The sequence below is a fragment of the Drosophila melanogaster genome, chromosome 3L (assembly GCF_000001215.4).
Source record: "Drosophila melanogaster chromosome 3L".
NCBI classification, from domain to species: domain Eukaryota; kingdom Metazoa; phylum Arthropoda; class Insecta; order Diptera; family Drosophilidae; genus Drosophila; species Drosophila melanogaster.
In genome coordinates this window covers 18,164,179-18,185,792 of record NT_037436.4, presented here as the reverse complement: position 1 = coordinate 18,185,792, position 21,614 = coordinate 18,164,179, and the positions used below count along the sequence as shown (strand labels likewise).

The window sequence follows — 21,614 nt, the reverse complement described above, 5'->3', positions numbered from 1 at the left end:
TTTTTTTTCTCTCAAGTGTGCCTCCTTCATGCACGTGCATGTGCAGGAGAGGGAGCGAGAGAGATTGCGATTGCACTGGCTGCGCGCCTACGCTGCCGCTCTGCCGACGTCGCGGTAGAGGCTCTGTTGCCGTAGTTTGAGGCCCCAGTGCGAACAGTTCATTTTTAGCCGCGGAGCCAGTAAGACGTGTTTCCTGCCCTCTTTCTTTGAGTCTGCGACACGTTTTAAGTGCTCTTCCATAATTGACAACAGCAAAAGCAAAGAATAAAAAAATAACAAAAAATAAAAAACGAAATCCATCGTGAACAGTTTTGTGTTTTTAAATCAGTTCTAAACACGAAAAGGGTTGATGAAAAACGCAGAAGAATCCGAAAAACTAACTAACCGAGCAAAAACTTGACTTGAGTGTTGTTTGACAAATCAGGAAAGATAAAAAACAAATCATAAGAAAAAACTGCACGAAAAATGAAAAAGTTTCTAATATTCAAAATCTTGCACAAGAAATACAAAATCAATTAAAGTGAACTCTAACCAAAAGTTGTACACAAAATAAAAAGCAAAACAAAGCAGCGAAGAACAATCACAAGAAGAGCAAAGTGCCAACAAAGTGCAGGAAGGAAGGAAGCGGATAAGGACAAAAAGGAAGCCAGCACACACACACACCCACACAATGGCCGTGCCCTTTTATTTGCCCGAGGGCGGCGCCGATGACGTAGCGTCGAGTTCATCGGGAGCCTCGGGCAACTCCTCCCCCCACAACCACCCACTTCCCTCGAGCGCATCCTCGTCCGTCTCCTCCTCGGGCGTGTCCTCGGCCTCCGCCTCCTCGGCCTCATCTTCGTCCTCCGCATCGTCGGACGGCGCCAGCAGCGCCGCCTCGCAATCGCCGAACACCACCACCTCGTCGGCCACGCAGACGCCGATGCAGTCTCCACTGCCCACCGACCAAGTGCTATACGCCCTCTACGAGTGGGTCAGGATGTACCAGAGCCAGCAGAGTGGTAAGTCTACAAAGATCTCAATTCTCCACTCTTAAGAACTTTGAAATTGTGTGGGTTAATCAGGATATCCATTTAGTTTACCTCAAATACATTTGCAGATACAAAAATAAGTTTCGATTCATATACGGTTATTAATTGCGAAATGTTTAAGAAGTTCCCACACAGAATAACTGCTTACGCATGTTGGTAATATATTTTCTAAAATGCTTATAACCAACACTTTATTTAAGCCCACTTGTTTTGCTATTAACAAGAAGGATTTTCATAGGATCTCCTTGTAAAAGTAAACAAAAAATGTTATTAACTTGAAATTGCTTAAAGAATAGTAAATTTATTTCTTTCGAAAAAACAGCATTTTAAATGTTTGAAGATATTTTCAAACTAATAGATTTGATCAATAAAAAATGGCGAACAATTTTTTTCTATACAAGCGACTTTAAAGGTTTCATATTTTTGATTACCGCTTTTAATATCATTTAGTTTAGTTTAAGAAAGTTTCTGGACAGCCGGAGGGTTTCCCTCATTTTAAAATGGGTCAGCAATTAGCCAAGTTGTGACGTTATTTGTTAACTGCTTCAGTTCCCCTTGTGCAAGTTTCACTTTTCAAGGTTGTTGATTCATCCAGTTTCGAGTAACTGCGTCAACTGCATCCAGGTTGTTTTTGTTTACTTTTACCCAGTTTTTTTTTTATTTTATATATGGTCAATTCAGCACTTTGTCAGCTTATCAGCAAAAAAAAAAGTGTAAAAGGCAGAGCGGAAGGCAAATTTCTCGGCCACATTCGAAAGGAAGCCGAAAAAACGGTAATTCAATAAAAATTAATCGAACAAGTTCAAAAAGGGGAAAATTGAGAAGTAATTGAGAAGTTTCGATTGGAGGAGAGAGCAAACTTAATAAACGAAGTCACAAAACTGCAAAAACTCAAAATCATGTGGGGAATTACTGGATCAAATTCCCAAAGTGGGAATCTTACAAATTAAAAAATTTTGTATTGAGACAAAAATCTACTTATGTTATAAATAAATGAAAATAAAGTAGAAATGGTGATAACTAGCTCGATAAATCACATTAAGATCAATTTCCTTCGGTCATGATTATCTAAACTAGGCTGATAAAACTTTTAGTGTGCTATGGCTTTAAGAAAGAAACGCCGAGACACATGCAAGACAACTGCCGAGTTGGCTGTCATGCGATATTGTTCGTAAATATGGTCAAAAAATTGGGCGTGTGCTGGACCAGCAAGAAAATAAAGACCTGGCTGAAACCAGGGAAACATAACCCAGCGGCAATAAAACAGAGCTGGGAGCACAGAGCTAAGCACGTTTAATTGGCACGCGCCAAACTCGAGTCGAATGTCTTACTTTTGAGACTTTTGAGTGAGTGTGGTGTGCCTGTGTGTCTGGGTATCTGCAAGATATCTATCTATCTCGAGCGTACTGCTCGTATATCTTACCACTCGACTAACCCAAATTATTAAACGCCATTTGACCTTAGGCAACTAGTTTTCCGATTTTCCAAAAGGGGGCCAAACGGGTTGAGGGTGTGGGCCATTTGCAAAGTGTTTGACTTAACGGTTGTTTAAGTAGCTTTTGTGCTCGGCCACGTTGAGTGCGGTCAGTTTTTATTGTTTTTCTTTTTTTTGCGCGCGCGCTTTTCATGTTTGCTTTGCGGTTTTTCATTCGCGTTCCTTAATTTTGTGTTGCCTTTGCATAATAGATTTTGTCGCTGTCGATGATTGCCAGCTGCGCTCTTTGGTTCCACCGAACAACCGAATTGTTACTTTATATTATTTTGCTGTTTTATTTGGTTTGTTACCTTTTTTGCTGTCAGCAACAGTTGGTCAGACGAAAAAAAAGCGTTCCCTTCTCGAAATTACAGTGAGTCACTTTTGGGCGCTTCAATCTGTTTTCGTCTATAATATCATAATTTATACAGAGATACTTTTTTTTCGCTTACGAGAGCTGATGCCCAGTGAAAATTCGATTGCGGGGCATTTATTTTGAAAAACGAGCTAAAAAGACTTGACGTTATCGTGAAAGTTTCGATTTAAAAGTAATTTTCCCTTATCTCATTTTCCCGAACCACATCTAAGCCCCTACTCAACGCACGCCGATCATGTACTTTAGTTAGCCACTCAAGAGGATAATTTATCTAATCGTGACACATCCCGAAACTAGTGAACAATGCTTGAAGCCCTTGAAACAAGAAAGGGATAAACTGTAGTTAACCAAGAAGCGAGAACCCTTTTTCCTGGTTCCCCCAGCTATGCCATACATACACACATACATGCAAGCCAGATTCACGGAATACTTTTAGCCAGAAACGCGCTTAGTCATCAGCCAGCTATCAACCCTAAAAGCCTAAAAATGCGAGGCGCAAACAACCCCGACAAAAATTCCTAAATACCAACAGAGCTTTTCCCTACCAAAAGCAAAAAAAAAAATGCGGCAGGGAGCCTTTTGTTTTGGGAGAGGATTATGCATACAGCATCCAGAGCCCACCACGTAACCCATTCCCAATGGCGACCAACAAAAGGTGCAATGACAGCAGCGGTTCCCTAATCAGTGATGGGAACAGGTACATTTTATCTGTTGGCTAATTGGATGCAGATTAAAAGATGCGTAAACCTAGCGGTTATTATGTAAACTATTATGGACTATTACTTTTTTGGTTCAACATTTAGTTATTAACATAGATTTTTGTTATCATAGATAATAATATGTACCTATGTAGGTACAGTGCAGAGTACAAAAATGTTCCCCACCGTACTCAACTCCAAGTTTTGGTCGCTCTGCTTTGGCTTGCAAATTCGCATCATTCGCTTTGCTGTTGCCAACAGCTGTTCTGCTGCTAGGCGTTGTTTTTCGCTGCCGGCGTCTCTGCCGCACTTGACATTTTCAACCATTTTGTTTTGCTCGGCAACTTCGTGTAGGTGGACTTTAGTAGAAAAGAGGAGCCATAATGGCGGCAAAAATGGCGACTCCTGCCGCATCCTGCCTGGCAACAAAACACAGCTGACTGCTGCGCAGATAGAGCGAGATGAAGCCTACGCCTGGAGAAAGAGAGGGAGCGCAAAAACTCCGATTAACCGCAAGTTTTGAACTCCTCTTTTTTCTGCACAGCATCACAAAGGGGGTGGGAAAATAGGAGGAGGGTTGGATGGGAGGAGGTTTGCCTCCGCTTTTCATCATCGTCATTTCCATCTCGATTTGCTTGGCCTGTTGCCAAGCTGATTTATACGTACAGGCGGCTTTTTATATTTTACATACTTTGCATTGCTTTTTTCTGTTTCTCTCGTTGTCTGCTTTATTTTTTCGCTTTTCGTTGGTATTACGGCTTCGCCTTTACATTGACCGTGATTTTTGGTTTCCTTCTGGTTTTGTTTTCGATTTTTTTATTTTTCCCTTGCAAATACATATGCAGCTTTTTTTTGTTGAGTTGCGTCCTCTGTAATTGTTACATTTCATTTAAGTTTTATATTGTCTTACAGCTCAGTTTTTTATGACTTTACTGCTTTCATAAATTTGGCATAAACATTCTTGACGATCTGCCCGAAACAGCTGCGACAAATCCAATCGGAAGTCTTTACTCGAAAATGATTCGCTCATAAAAGTTGAGAGTGGGTTATGAACAAAAAACTTGAAAACCAGCTGTCAAACACAATTTCTATCTGAGCCCAAAACTTTTGAAGAAATAGTTTCACTAAAAATACACTTCTAAAAAGGTATAAAATTTATTTTATTAGTATTTTGGATTGCCAAATATTTCCACCCATTTATATACATACATTTATATACATTATATACATATGTTCAGCATATTGAAAATTAAATAATCCAGTTTGTTTACATTTCACACCACTCAGCGCAATGAACTTTACACATTTTTCAAGTTTAAATGCCCGCCAGGCACTTTGCCTAATAAGAAAAAATATTACCTGAATGCGAATATAAACTTGACACTTTTGAGCCACTATAAGCGACGGGACACGGCTGAATCGGGCTCAGACGGTAGTCAGCCAGGATGCCTAAGTTGGCTTTTGATTAAGTCTCCGCTGAGGCCGTGCTAAATTGTTTGCACTGAGGCGTTCGGGTTAAGTTCAGGGGGCAGTGGGGGGTGTTAGGGATAGAACGTGCTCAAGTTTTTGTTATGAAATTGAGCCTAGACAAGCTAGGCAAAACCCCATCTGCGCTGACAACTCGACTCCTTTTCAGGAACTAAGGACAATGCAACTTGTGCGACACGCTCAAGGCAGAAGTGGAAAAGGATATGTATCAAAAGGCGGAAAACTAAGAACAGGATATACTCCTCGGCACAAAACAGACGGCAGACATCATACCTGGCTACTTGTTATAATTGGCAAGCTGGCAAACGCTCCAGACACCAGTTAACTTTCAAATTTTCCTCGCGATGAGCTCTCAAAGGAACATTCGTTGAAGGTGTTCTCCGATTCCCAAAGGGAAAATGTTCCTTCGCGATTTACCTTCCACATTTTAAAGAGCGCTGGGTGAGATCAAGTTTAAAGGGGCTTAAATGAGGAAGGATAGTGGAATGGCATCTGATTTATTTGAAAGAGTTGAAAAACAAAAACACCTTTTGTTGTATATTATTTTTAACAAAACCCATTTCATTTGGCAATTCCAATTTTAATGTTCAACATTAAGTAAACTACTGAAATATGAACTCTGTTTAGAACTCCCCCTCCTATTTATCTACTGCTCGGGTTGAGTATCAATATCAACTTATTTGGTAAACAAATCAAATGCGCTTACTAAATGTGCAAAGTGCCAACGACAATTAAATCAACAAATAAGCTCGTGTAATTGTGTACGCCAAAGGCAGTCGGTGGGTGGGTGTTTTCAGTGGTCTCGGTGGGTTGGTGGTTTGGTGGGTTGGTGGGTTGGTGGGGCACATCCGATCCACTGGATCGAGTATAGATAACCCTACGGGCACGCAAGCTCCGAGTGGTTGTGGATTGGATGACGCAGCGAAGACAGCCAGTCTGGCCCAGTCGCAAATGCAATTCCCATTCATTTATTAATAACTTTTTGCCGCGGCTGTTGAGACGTGCAGTTTGCCGTTTTGCGGCTGCAGTTTTGCTTTTTTTCTCTCTTTTTAATTATTTTAATTGCGTTGCATCTGATCGAATGCTGGCGTACAGTTTTATTTATTGTTTAATTGTAATTTTCGCATTTACGTTGTTAATTGCAGCGTGGTACTGGGCGGAGATTCGGTTTAATCAACTACTAAATGCTTTTGGCTCGTTGCAAAGATTTTGAATTTGGTTAAGTGGCGATGGCATTTATGGCCATACTTCAGTGCGGAAGTATGGAAAATTCGTGATTTTCATAAATAAGAACTAATGAGCTTTAGCAATTAACAAGAAATTAATAGAAATGTTTAGTTAATCTGTAATATTTTACTAAATCTCCCAACTACACAGTTTTCAAATTACAGTGTAGAACATTTTCTTTAAGACTTCTTTATATTTGTTTGATCCTTTTTACACGCTGATTCAGCCAGTTATATTTTACTGTCTTCCCAAACCATTTTCAAATGTTCCTCTTGCTCACAAAACACATGCTCGCCATTTTCCACTCTTCCGGAAAATCCTTTGGATCCCCGGAAAATATGCAAACAACTGCAAAGACCAAAGACTTGTGTTTCGCTCAGTTTCCTGTCAATCGATGTGCATCGTATAAGTTCCTTGGGAACGTCGTCTCATGCCTGATTTTCCTTTTGGCTTTTTATAGCCTTTTAAGCTGTTTTCCTTTTGTTGTGTGGAGTGAAGAGAGGAAATTGAAAAATTGCATTTGTCTGTCGCTGATAAAATATTGAGCAGCTTGCTGCACATTCTCCCTGGTTTTAGCTGGGCTGTCGTGATAAGCGTTTGAGCTATTTCCAGAAAAACGCTCTCATGGAGATTGGCAAAGAATGAAAATGCGATGTGGGTGGGAGAATTTCGGAATTCCATTCAGCTGTCCCTCAAAGGGTTTCCTCATTCTTTAAAGCCGTTTCCAACGGCTCTTAATTCCTGAAATATTTAATTAAATTCTTGCATATTAGCTTTATGTGGGCTTTAATAATGGCTCGCGTGTTTGCTGGCCCCGTTTTTGTTTATATTAGTTTATAACCTTGCTGCGGGAAGATTAAAATATTTTAAACGCATCACGATGCGAACATAACTGGACTGGGTTAGATCATCAAAGCTTAGATTTAGAATTGCCGACGATATGAGCTTTAATATCTTCATACACTTGACCTCTGTTTTTATTATCGAGAATTTCTGCTGACTGAGTGAGTTTAGTGATAATTGTATTGTTTGTATTCTTGGAGACCCACAAGATTGATGCGTGAATTTGATTCAATCGGGATTTGCCAAATCATCAAACAAAGAAACTTTCTCCTTGCCATCGAGACATTACGCAAGTTAATTAAATTGCCATGCTAAGAATCATCCTTATAACATCTCACGAGAACTTTCTCTTTCTGTTTACATGAATCACTTGTGACATTATCAAATTTGTCATTAGCTTCCGCATATTTTTCACCACTCACTTTTGGATATTTCCTTAATTCACAAACTTCTCGCATTCCACAAATGGCTAATTAGCGGCTTACCGAAATTGGCCAATAACAGCGGGATCTGATCTATAGATTGAGACTCGTACATAGATCGACACCTGATTGACATGCAGTTCGAGACAAAAACTGATCGAATTGTGCAAAACCCCAAAAAAGGCATTTGTAAAACAGTCTTTTGTCATATATAGAAAAAGCCAGAACACAGAGATTCTTAATCAGGAGTCGTCGGCATTGTTTTCGGAATTCTCTCCCAATTTCCTGAAGATCAATTAATTAGTCACTTGCCTTGGCCATGAGCAATTTTACCGTTCGACTGTGCGGGGAGAAAATCGGCAGCTGTTGTTGCCTAATTAAATCGAGGTGACAGGCCAGACAGACGGACGATCAAGTGAAACTCGAGTTGACCAACCAAATTAGTAATCTCGCATCGTGACAGACGACAAATCGCCTTAAATGAACGACTTCAAATGTAATTTTTGTGGGATTTTTATTTACTGTTTTTGGTTGTGGTTACAGCTGCTTATTCTGCTTCCTCTTCGTGTGTGGGCGTTATGTGGTTGGTAACTGTAAAATGAGTTTATACACATTTTTTTTTTTTTGGCCAAGTTATTCGGCATTATTCCGACGTGCATCATATCATGTTGTAATCTTGGACTTTGCTTAACCCCAGTTTTGAGTTCGGTATGGAGTGTTTCTTTGTTCTGTCATCTTGAGCTTGTTTCGGTTCTGTTTTTCATGTTTTCATTTTTAAATTAAATATTCATCAATAAATGTCAATGTCAAGTGAAGTTGCCGCTGGCTTTCGAGAGGTTTCGAGATTTTGGGAGAAGAGATTGCAATTTGCTGAAAGACTTGGAGTTGTGATGGCACAAATGAAACATGCGGTTATTCTGTGAATCCATGACGGATTTATACATCACGTATGCTATATATTTATTTTTGATTTCAAAGATTCCAGTTTCAACTGGAATTAGCTTCTTTATTTTCTTAAAGTTCGTGGCTAGCCTATGAATAAATATGTTGAATATCATTTTATTATTAACAAAAACTCCGTTCCGCAGGTCAGGTTGTTAGCCACCACTTCCTTCCTATATCTCAGCTGGTCAATAGCTTCCTCCCTCGATATCTGGCCGATTCATATGGCATTTCCCATTCCGTTCCACTGACCAAGTTATAGAACTCGCACTTTGCAAACTCGTTTAGCCCCCGATACCGATTGCGATCCCAAGTGCGACGCAATTGTTCGAGTTGGGCCGTTGGAGATACGAGCCACTCGAGTACGGGCTCGTATTTATTCATACTTACCCGTGCAGTGCCGGTGGTGACTCTAGTATATTTTTATGTGTAGTTTTCTTGTGCATTTTTTCTTTTTTTTTTTTTTTTGCATTTAGTCAGCACTTCAAGGTTATAATGAGCAACATATGCTGCGGGTACGCCAGCCAGCAAACTGCAACTGCAAATGCAATCAACTGCAAAGGCACAACTAAAAATGCATTTCAACGTTGCCGACGACGATTTGTTCTTTTGTGTGGCAACTAAAGCGAGGCATTTTTCACGTTTTTCCGCTGCCTCCGAGCTGTTCTTGAGCTTTTTCTGAGGCGTTCTGCTTAGTTAAACTTTTGCCTGATTGATGTTTGTCAGCTGCTGCCCAGCGGCCTTAGAAACGGTTGCAACATCGCCTAGAACCGATGGAGAATTAAAGTGAATTATACACATAATTGCAATTTTTTTTATTTCAGTCGCCGTTGTTATGTCCAGATGCGACTGGCACTCGTAATTCAATTAAACATTTTGCCCATATTGTCGCCCGTGGAAATATAAGCGAATGCAGCAATTCGAATAAAACAATACTCCTAACAATTGGTCACGTTTCGTCACCAACAACTGCAGTGCTAACAACTACTGCATCGCCCGCATTGAGTTGTGATCATAAAATTCTTCCACCTTCCCACCTTATAGAGATGGCGAGGAAAACTCGAAAATATATCACAGAAATCACAAAACCACATTTAAATGAAAATAAATTTTCCCTTGCAATGCGTGACTCAATAGACGTGTTTAAAGAAATTAACACTTTTTTCTCTAAGGGTACACCCCTTGTACATTTACGAATTGATTTAAATATCTCATCATCACCTATTTAACGTGTGAATTATATAACGCATATAAGCATTAGGTGCTATAATTAAGCGTTTTATAAATCAAGATAAATCAAACATTTTCTTGCCTCACAAATTGGAACAAAAAATCGTTTTAAATCATTTAATCACGCCTTTTTAAGTTTAAACAATTGTTTTATGCGAAAAAAAGAAACGTACACTATTGTTAAGCCAGGTTCCCGTTTTTATAGAGAATTTCAAGCACGCTCACCTAAACAAAGATTAAATCACCATAGATAGTAGTTTGTAAACGTTTCGTTCTAATCGTAGATTAAATCGTAATCTATGGCAAAATGCGCTATCTATCTTAGCTTATTTTAGCTCACGCAGTCACCACCAAATAAAAATATATGTTAAATATGAGTAAGCGATTACTTACTACAGTTACAGTTACAGTTTGTAACTGTATAATTTCATAATAGATATTGTATACGATGAGAAAAGCCTATACAAATTAAAACAAATGTTCTTTAAGACAAATTTGGAAAGTTTATAATACATTTTAACATGTAGAACCAAATGAAGATGAGCATACATCTGTAGATTTGATTAAAATTAATATAGAGAAAGAATAAGACATCAATTCTTTCTCCACTCATGGCTCGAAAAATTGTATCACCTTAAGTGGTGATGGTATTTTTCTGTGTGTACCAGCATCGACATAGCATGGCTAGTTATATAAGTTGGCCAGGCAGTAATGATCCCTGCCGTTGGCTTCGCTTCGTTTCTGAAGCTGATGCTGAAGCTGAGGCAAAACCTGGCAGATTTTCAAGGTTAACAGCGACTTTACGATGGCGCGCGGTGAGCGCACGTGAGTTGCCTCAGCTGCTGGCCAGCAGCAGCAAACTAGTTTCAAATGCCTGGCACAGTATCTTTCAGATACAGATGGTAAGGCTGCGGCAAGGAGTGGCTCTTAACTCGCTTCGCCTCGGTTCGCTTCGGTTTCGTTTGCTTTGGTTCGGATCTTGGCCCGCAATTAAATACCGATTTTTTGCGCTCTTGCAACTGCAACTGCGAATGCAACAGCTGTGGGCTCGTTTCGACTCGATTCGAGTTCAAGGCTATTGGGTCAAATTGCAAATTAGTCGCCTGCAGGTTGACAGTGAGTGACATTATTGTGTATCTGCACACTGCACACTGACCACCGACAAAGCGACAGAAAGACAGACAGACATGGATGTATGTATTGGGTAGATTGTCGGGCATTATCTGCGGTCAATTATCGTTCTTGCTGGCTGCTAATCGGTAAGATACACGTACTTCTGCCGCCGGCTGCTGTCGATTTGTATAAATTTTGCATTACAATCAATCATTTGTCGCTGGGCAATGGCTTTTTAAGTAAATAAACATTAAGAAATCATACAGATGAAAATGTACACCCAACTAATGGGGAGCTCACAATTTATGCGCATACCAAGTGGCCAGCTCGGCAGCGCATTTACCTATCAACGCTTTTGTTGTCGATTTGCATGAAATTGCAAGTAAAAAAAAAAAACAAAAAAAAAACAGGGAGGAGAATACAAAAATTGAAATACAACTGGAAGTCAAATCGCAGATACAGATACGCTTCTCGTTACATGCATAAATGATGCTAAGCTGGAAAGATTTCGAAGACAGATACAGATACTTTTCAAGTTGGGCCACTCAAGTAGACCCTCTTGGCAATGTTTGTTGCTAAAGATACAAAACAAAAAAAAAAAAATAAAATACTTTGCCAAGTGAGCACGAGAATTGCCAATGACGTGTAAACAACTTGGATACAAATGCGCCTGCAGGCGGCTTGTAAGATACTTAAGGCTGCGAATAACTTGAATATTAGTGGCCATTGTTCATGGATATGTATCAGAAGTGCAATATGTCGATAAAGTGGTGTATTTAGGAAGTTTAATAGTATTTGTTGGAAGCCATATCAATTTATGATGAAAGCCCTAAATGGATAGTTATATTGTTAAATAAGCCATATTACTTAATTAAGGCCCTTGGAGCAAAGGGAGCCGAAAGCCATTAAAAATTGCAACGTTCCAGTTTTAGTCGTTTATTTACATTTACATTTATCTTTAAAACAGCATTATGTGGCTTCCTGCTGCACCGGCCGAAGATATTTTATTTTATTGTGCACTGCAAGCCTGTAACTGGTAGGGGCTGCCTGATCGTTTTATGGGTGGTTTTATGATCAGAGAGGACTTGCCATAATTGCGGCGGGTTTTACAGTCAGTCGGCTAAGTGGCAGTTGGCAAGACAATGGGATCGCCAGCGCCCCGACCTTAGACACTTCCCTACATTGTCACTGACTCAATTTCAGACCCGGCCAATGCCGCCTTTGTTTACCTTATCCATTGTTGGGTGATCTTTATTACGGGTATATGTAAGCGAACTGTACATCATCAAAATATTAAATATTTTAGACTTTTCAATAATATTAGTAAGTTCGTTTGATTTTCTTATTATGTGCCAGCTGTATTTAAATTATTATTCGCTTAACTTTCGTTTCAGCCCCGCAAATCTTCCAGTATCCGCCGCCAAGCCCCTCTTGCAATTTCACGGGCGGCGATGTGTTCTTTCCGCACGGCCATCCGAATCCGAACTCGAATCCCCATCCGCGCACCCCCCGAACCAGCGTGAGCTTCTCCTCCGGCGAGGAGTACAACTTCTTCCGGCAGCAGCAGCCGCAACCACATCCGTCATATCCGGCGCCATCAACACCGCAGCCAATGCCACCGCAGTCAGCGCCGCCGATGCACTGCAGCCACAGCTACCCGCAGCAGTCGGCGCACATGATGCCACACCATTCCGCTCCCTTCGGAATGGGCGGTACCTACTACGCGGGCTACACGCCGCCACCCACTCCGAACACGGCCAGTGCGGGCACCTCCAGCTCATCGGCGGCCTTCGGCTGGCACGGCCACCCCCACAGCCCCTTCACGTCGACCTCCACGCCGTTATCGGCGCCAGTGGCGCCCAAGATGCGCCTGCAGCGCAGCCAGTCGGATGCGGCCAGACGGTGAGTAGCCAGCGATGCAGGGTGCCAAAAGATACACTGCCTGGGTGGTGCAAAACCAATCAAACTGGAATTTAGATTCAGATCGATGAGCATACAGAATAAGAGGGAAAGTTCCAAACTATGACATGATAGGATGCAATTTAGACCAACTAAAATATACAAAGCTATACAGCGTGTATTCAAATTAGAGATTAATATAAACTATGCTAGGCGTTGAATATAATTGAAGAATAATATGAACTTTAGTTAAGTGTAATACTTAAATTCATTTTCATTGATGTTTATAATTATTATATAATATTTATTATAATAATTAATAATCCCACTGAGAGAAATATAGTTGTAAAGGAACGAAGACTAGAAATCGTTACACACACGCTGTGAAATTGATTCGTACTGAAGTACCAAGCAAAATAGCTAGATTATTCATCGCAATCTCGACACCTTTCGCCCCACCCGACCCCCTTTTTCCAATTCCCATGACACAACGGCAAGTTTTTAATTAATGAAATCGCAAAGTTGTCGCTGGATTATGTGCACACACAAGTGGCATATAGTGCTATACAACCCGAATCCGAATCCGAACCGACTGATAATTGCTCATGACGTTCCCAAGTCATCTGTCTATATGTGCAGCGATATTTATAGTGCCCATTATGCGTCTCTTCCCACAGCAAGCGATTGACCTCGACGGGCGAGGATGAGCGCGAGTACCAGAGCGATCATGAGGCCACTTGGGACGAGTTTGGCGATCGCTACGACAACTTTACGGCCGGCCGGGAGCGTCTGCAGGAGTTCAATGGACGCATCCCGCCCCGGAAGAAGAAGAGCTCCAATAGCCACTCGAGCAGCAGCAATAATCCAGTCTGCCATACCGATAGCCAGCCCGGTGGTACATCCCAAGCGGAGAGCGGTGCCATCCATGGCCACATCAGTCAGCAGCGACAGGTGGAGCGAGAACGACAAAAGGCGAAGGCCGAGAAGAAGGTAAGAAATGGCCACCAATCTTGGAATGCACAACGCATACAGAGAAAGGGTATTCTCGTTTCGGTGAATCAGCATCACTACCCAAATCTAGTTAGCATTCATTGCCTGCCAACTTAATCTAATATACTTTAGGTTTTAAAAAATGTTCAAAAAACTTGAAAAGAACTATACAATCTTGCTGCAAACATACATAGCAAAATATTTCCAACAGGCAGAGGCCCCTTCTTTGCTTAAGTCGCCCAAAACTGTCCAACAATTAGAATACAAAAGAGGATATGAGTTGGGGAGTTCATTAACTCGGGACTTCACACATCTGCTAGCAGTTCGTGCCTCCTAAGTCCGTGGCACGTGGCAAACATTTTTCAAAGGCTCAACTAGAGAGAAGTGCTAAAAATACGCGGCAAGGAATGACAAATTGCCGTACGCGAAAGGAGTCGCAGATTCGGATGCAGATACGAATACGATACGCTAGCAAAATGTATCTGTATCTGTATTTAGTGGAGTGCGGCCCGGGCATGTATAACACTTTTGCACATGCTAAATGTGCGATAAAAATTAATTGCGCAGTGCGAAGTGAAAGAGTCGCTCTTGTCACTTGTCTCCGCTTTATGTTAATCAAGGCAGGCGCCTCTATAGAGCCACATGTGCCCCCTCCCCCCCCCCCCCCCCTTAAGTCGGGCCTTTGTGTATCGGCCCTCATTGAGCTCACTTTTTTACGCGTCGCGTTTTTTTTTTAGTTTTAGTTTCTTGCGCGTTTGCCTGCGCAGTTGAAAGAAATGCAAACTTGAAGAAATTCAATCGCAATCGCATGACACACACATTGACTCAGACCTGATACCATTTCCAGTCCATTTCAGTCCTACATTATGTTATTCCTATTCCACTGCGATTTTGTTTTTATTGTAATTCATATGGGCTCCGGGCTGGCCGTTCTTATCGCTCATCGCATTGTGGGGGCTCATCCTTGGGGAAGCTGCCGACTGATCGGGAAGCTATATAGCGGCTCCCTCGGCTCCCTCGGCTCGCTGGGATCTGACCTTATCCGAGACTCACTCAGCTGCTAAATGAGAGCGTGAGAAATTCCGTAATCTGAAAGGCAACAGGCATGCAAAAGCTAGTGGTTCTGCAGATGTAAATACATTTTAAAATATTCTAATTAACTATAGCTTAGTCAAGGATTAGAGAGTGGAAAACTTATAAGTAAGGAAAGGGAATGAATGCTATACACATTAAACATAATTGCCAAACATAAATTCTAGCATGTGACAAACTGTACCTACACATCTAGTATTAAAATGTGTTACTTAATTCATAGATACTAAAGCACATTTTATTCGCATAATGGTGTGTATTTCACCATAATTTATTCTCCTTTCAATGCCAAAAATGAAATCAAAATATGGCCACATGTTCGATGGCCTTTCATACCATTAACCGCATAGAAGAAGCCACAATAGTCCTATCAAAATATAGACTAAAATTCGAGCGAAAACAGCAGAAAAGCAAATTTGCATAATAAATGTGGGGTCAGTTGGATTTTTGGTGGTTGCAGTTCCACCACCTCATCATTCACACGTGCCGCACTGCAACCGTTGAAGCGTGGACTATTGGACAAATAAATGGTGTAAATTATAAAACCATTGATGCGGGTTGGGGGGGAGTCAAGTGCGCTGTATAGAAAAATAATTACACCAGTGACCGGACAAAAGTTGACCGCCCATTTGGGTCAGGCCACATGAAGTTCATCCGTCGGGCAGTCAATAGTTTCGCTTGATTTACGGTTCAAAAGAGGGGTGGTTCGGTCACGTGTGTGGTTTTAGATATTTAATGCCGCACAGGGGAGCTATTGGTTGAACTGAATGATTTCTTGAAATGCGTTATATTAAAGCAACTTGTTCTTTATGTTTAAGATTTGCCTTCACGTGCACCTGAATATAACTAAATGCTATTGTTTTATTCTCCTTTCAGAAACCACAGAGCTTCACTTGGCCAACTGTTGTGACCGTTTTCGTTTTGGCCATGGGCTGTGGCTTCTTTGCGGCGCGATGAAAGCGCAGGAGACGTGTAATCGAATGATCTATAGTGAAATCAGCTAGCCCTTAAGATATATGCCGATCTAAACATAGTTGTAGTTAAACCGTACATAAGTGCAACGAATTTATTGAACTGCAGGAGCGAAAGCAGAAAGTCATTAATTCGTAAACGGATTGTTAGATACACAAACAGCCAACATACACGAAGAGTGTGCCTAAGATTAAGAAGGTTGACGGGACACAAGAACAATATATTCTATCTGTCTATGGTAACTGCATTTGTATTTCTAAAACGAAACGAAAGATAACAATCTTAACTGCTCAAAGTAATGAAAACTCTTAGACTGGCAAGAGACTCAAATCACACTTATTTTTTTGCTGATCCATATTTTTGTACAACCTTTTGAGCGATATTTACAAATTATACTAGTACAAAAAAAAGAGAGAGAGAGATAAGCAAAAGAAAACTGCCACTTTTGAGATACTTTTGATAATCTTTGATTTGCATTTAATCATTTCCACACTTGCATTTTTTATAAACAACAAACAAAATTACTTCCATTGTAGAACAAAGTAAACTGCAATTTCAATGTCTTCGCATTTGTAATTCCGAATTGCAAGAAAAACAAAAATATTTTAAATATGTTTAACTAGTAGAATTTTTTAAACGTAAGTCCACAAAAACAAGCACATCTAGCTTTAATTGTTGAAACAAAAGCAGAAAAAACGCAACAAAAAAATGAATGAAAATCATTAAATTAATTTTGTATATAGTTTTTATGCCATTTTTGTGATGTTTTGTGTCTACGGTTTATGTCATGTTATTTTAGTTAAATTTCTTATGATTTATGTTTATTTGTAATATTTTTTGTCATTGTTTGTTCATCATCATATTCAAATTGGTCTCACAATATAATAGTTTTAAGCTCCACGCCCGGGAGATTGATGGCAAAACGATTGAAATTTGGCCAGAAGAGAGATAGTTTTCCCCATTCGTACACAGTCTTTTTTGGAATGCACATTAATGATCTCTCACAATGGAAATTAATGAAAATTGATCTCCGCAGCTAGCCAAAGTTAAAAAAGAAATGAAGAGGAAAACATATTCTATAGGCAATTTTCACTATATGCTAGAATTTCCCGGGCGTTTCAATGCTAATCGAATACAGTGACATGAAAGCAAACATAGCGAAAATATTAAGAAAATCAATCAAAAAGAAAGAAAAACCAATTCCCAAAAATCGCATTGATCTCATGGATTTATACAATACAATTACATCAACCGTTTTTTTACAATGAGAAATGTTATAAAAAGCAGAAAGTGAAACACAGAAACATAAACAAAAATTAACGAAAAGCTTAGATATAAGTTCGCCAAGCGTTTTAGTTCTATTTTCTAGAATGTCTAAGTTGGTTTAGTGAGTTTATTAAGCTGTCTTCGGACACAAGTTTATTTGTATATAAGCAATATTATTTGTGTAGCCTAAGTGACAGTCCCAATCAAATCCAATCCAATATCACCCAGTCCCGGACATTTCCCAGCAAAACAATAGACTATTCTCGCGTTCACATGTATCAATCTTAATTTGAATTACCACAAAATGAAATGAAATACTAAAACCATACACAAATGAAAAATTATTTTTGTAAATTGTTTGCATCAAGTGAGCAAGGGGATTAGATTAAGGAATCATCCTTGCTTTATCCCCTGCTTATTGCTAATTAGTTTTCACAATGATCTCGGTAAAGTTTTGTGGCCTTGCGCCCAAAAGTCGTACAGATTTTTGGTTTGCCATAAATACTCGAACAAAAAGTTAATGAAAAACGAAGCAAATGGAAAAAAAATCAGAATGAAACACAAGAAATTTATATTTTTGACCCAATGCTACTTAATCCGTTTTTGTAATTTAAGTATCTTTACTCGACCTTGTATATAGCGCAGTTCGAATCACAGAATCAAATGCCATTTTTGTATAGAATTTTATTTGGTGCCAAAACAGTGACAGATAATTAAATGTCTATGAACCCGTGTATTTCGCATATTATACATTTATACATATATCGTAACTTCAATGATAAGTTTGATTCTGAAATTTTGTCAACTCAATTTAAGAAACATTTCTGTTGTAGTTTAGTGATTGCTAGCAGAAAGCACTTTGTTTAATTGTACATTTTATATTATGCTGTAATATTTTAATATACATAAATATCATTATTGATCTCATGAATATGTTCATAAGACAACAAAAATTATATATATGAATACATCTATGTGTATGTGTAAATGAAATAAAAGCGCATAATTATTATGTAAGATTTATGGAACAAATGAAAATAAAAGTGAAAAAAATATTTGAAAAAATTAAAAGTTTGTATATGATTTGAATGGGTTGTCATGGCATACAAGCGTTTTTTTTATAAGGTTATTACTCTTCATAAATTCATCAATCTCAAACATTATTATTATTTAATTATGTTGAATAACCAAAGAAAAGTAAGTAAAAGTATTTATTTAGTATATTTTACATCGCAAGACATTTTACATATTTATAAAACTATCATTTTTCATTACCAATATTTTATTAAGATGGACGCAAATAAATGTAAAGGAATATTTATATATTTATTTATTTGAAATATTTTACATGGCAACTTATTTTACATGGATTATGGCAAGCTGATCACATGTAAAATACATTTTACAAGGCCTACTTTCAGGCAGGTATGAGAAAAGATCACTGAAGCATTGCGTGTGAGAGAGAGAGAGTTTTCCTCCTACCCTGAAAAACGAACCTTTTGTTATTGTTCAGGGTTGAAGTGTGCGTGAGGAAATATTTTTCTTCGATTTAAATGGCCACTTGGACGGCATATAACCAGGCGAAAGCTTAAACCAATTTGTAGTTTCAATTCCTTTCGTGGCTACGGATTAAGTGGCCATAATTGCTGCTCCTGCAGCCGCGCCACGTGACTTGGTAACGGGATACTGTGCCGGCCACGTTGCTCGTGTCACAAAAATGATGTGTTATTAGCGGCTTAAGCAGGCGATGGCGATTATAATGAAACGCGGCACCAGGCTGGGCAATTATGTTAACCTGGCCACCGAAAAACCTCAGGCTCAGCGGTCATGACATCCGTTTCCGCCTTAAATCACGCGACACATGCAAGTGTCAATCAAAACGGTATATTTAATCAGAAACTGATATTTTCATTGAATGCAGGCGCGTGTGCGAATCAGTTGAACGGACATCAAAAAGCAACTGCTAATCGGAGATTGGAAATCTTACAAGTTTTCAATTAAATGTTAAACAAAACTAATCAATAGACGCACACTCAGTCCTTTATTTATGATAATTACTTTTCGGTTCAACACCTGCCAACAGCATTAAACAATAGGTTGCCATTGAATGGCCATTATTGACGAAGTTTATGAAATGGGACGAGACCTATCGAAAAATATACCGCAAACCAAATTGATTAATAAAATTTTAAAGCCAAATATATATTCGTGCTTTACAATTGTCAATTTGCGAAATGAACATAATTGACTGGCTGCGGTTTTGAGGAAGAAATGCTGCAAATTCCTGAATATTAACTTATTCGCTGTACTATACTATAAGTATGGTGGTTAACTAATTTAAGTAACTTTTATGTATGTACATGATTTTTTTTTTACCATCCCAGATGGTTTCTTTACTCTAGCATAATGTTTTCATACGTTTTAATTAAATTGTATCCTGCTTAACTATTTGCCACTTGAAAGCCACTTAAAAGTAATTCAATTATAAATAAAACTCATTGAGGGTGTAAGGCATCTACTTATTTCACATTTTAGTGGAAGGAAGAAAAAGTTAATTTCATTAAGGGAGAAACTCTCCCAGACATCGAGTAGCTTAACCCTCGTTGTGCAAAACACACGGCCAGCAAAAATGCATTAAAAATTCATACGAAGTGCACACGGAGGACAAATCCTTCCCTTTTTCGCAAGGAGCTACAGGTTTGAATGTGGATAAGTGGCACATGGAACATGTACACAAATGTAAGAAACTTGTCTCGTTTGTCTGCAATGTAATTCCCATACCACTTTAACTTGCTGGAAACATGTGAATTCTACCACAGATATTTTCACTTGTTTCAAAGCTTAGTTTGGAATGGGTTTCGAAGATAAGTAAATGGGAAATAAATAATCAATAGTTCATATTTTATCAATAATACATATGTTTAAATTAGGCCTAAGGCATATTATCCAATTTACCCTTTATTTTTAGTTACACATGTATGTTTTGCCTTTTCCTTAGCATTGATTATAAATATCTTATTAAAGTTTATCAAAAATCTCTGTTTAAGCAAGTAATGGATAAGTTTGCTTCAATTAAAAAATATGAGATAGTTACTAATGTCATATCTTACAAAATATCTTGTCATTTTAAGATGCCACAATTTGATTTGCATTCAAAAAAGGTCTGTTTACTTTGGTTGCTTTAGGCACTGTGAAAGTTGCTAAGCTGGAGCTAGAAATAGAAAAGCAGAAAACACGAGCAATAGTATCTCAAAGATGTGGAGGACACATTTAAGAAGTAAGGCGAATGGAAGGACATCTTCATATGTATCTGGAAAATGGTATGAGCACAACTGGCCTTCAGGCCATCAGCTGGATAACTCATAAGAGCGGCAATATATGACGATCATAATCAACGTCTTTTGGCACTTTATTGACAAACTAATAAAAACCCAGGATATCCAAGCTAAAAGGATGTCCAACGAGAGACGAGTAGGTATATGCTAGATGGTAGCAAACGATTTATTAAAATCCCTGTACATGGCATACATAATAAAAAGCAACCAGAAAAGCAGATCCTTGCTGACCGTTGATGTGATGAGTAATTTGCTTTTGGCTTTTAATACTGACCCGGTACACTGTGGAAAAATATGCGTATTTCATTTGAAAATATAATTTTCTGCGCCATAAAAAAAGAAGTAAATTAAACTTTAAAATAGAAATGAAATATTTTTCCTCGTTCGATTTTTTTTAAGAAAGTTCAACACATTTGTTTCGAGTGCATAAAACCGACCAGACAACGAATAGTTGCAGGACACGGAAATTAGTGCGGAAACGCTTACTACGCTTAGCAATCTGTCAAAAAGCCAAAATGTAATAAATGAGACCCGCACGATGCTGGGAAGGGGAAATGCGGGGGGCCATCAACATAATTCATACGACATGCCAGCGCAGGACAAAAGGCTGACCAGCCAAGGACAAAGGCGCCAACTGGGGCCGGGCCGTCTTTTATGGCAGCAGATGTACCATATTTCATTACACGTTGATAAGTGGTCATTTGTCTAGGACCCAGCACGGTCGGAAGAATATGGCTCGAACTGCGCGCAAAGTTCGTTTCCTGCATGCCAACAGGCATTTCATAATAATTTCAACAACCTCTGTACACAAACCTGCAGCCAGGACCCCTTTGATTAAATACAGAGGACCGACTTTCCATTTAAGTCTCTTTACCGCACCGGGAAATATGTATATAAGTTAGCTCACGTGAGATGATGGGTCAGTAAAAACCTTTTTCATTCTATCACGATTATACGCGTCCGTGCACTTCACAATTGGACAAAAGTATGTATAATTATTTACAAAAAATGAAATATTTGAAATTTGTTATATATTATTATTCATAGCGTGCGTGCTTTTTTGTTTTCTTCGATATTTTCAACATATTTATTACATTTAGATTTATTTTTATTAGGCACTCCTAATATCATGATAGTTATATTTTAAGAACCTCTAATGAGCCAAAAATGCAGTAACTAAAAGTGTATATTTAATAAATTTAATATTAACATTAAA

General features: G+C 39.0%; 1 protein-coding gene across 2 annotated transcripts; it reads left to right on the top strand.

Moving 5' to 3' along the window:
• The first annotated feature begins 151 nt into the window (after positions 1-151).
• Positions 152-18,048, top strand: hid (head involution defective). Of its 2 annotated transcripts, none has more exons than NM_079412.4 (4): positions 152-1,001; positions 12,239-12,746; positions 13,421-13,733; positions 15,702-18,048. In NM_079412.4, the coding sequence occupies exons 1-4, from the start codon at positions 671-673 to the stop codon at positions 15,780-15,782; spliced, it is 1,233 nt and encodes a 410-aa protein (NP_524136.2). In that variant the 5' UTR covers positions 152-670; the 3' UTR covers positions 15,783-18,048. The 2 variants fall into 2 exon arrangements, with proteins under 2 accessions (NP_524136.2, NP_001262010.1); NM_001275081.1 differs by having other exon boundaries at positions 15,702-16,220.
• The last annotated feature ends 3,566 nt before the right edge of the window (positions 18,049-21,614 follow it).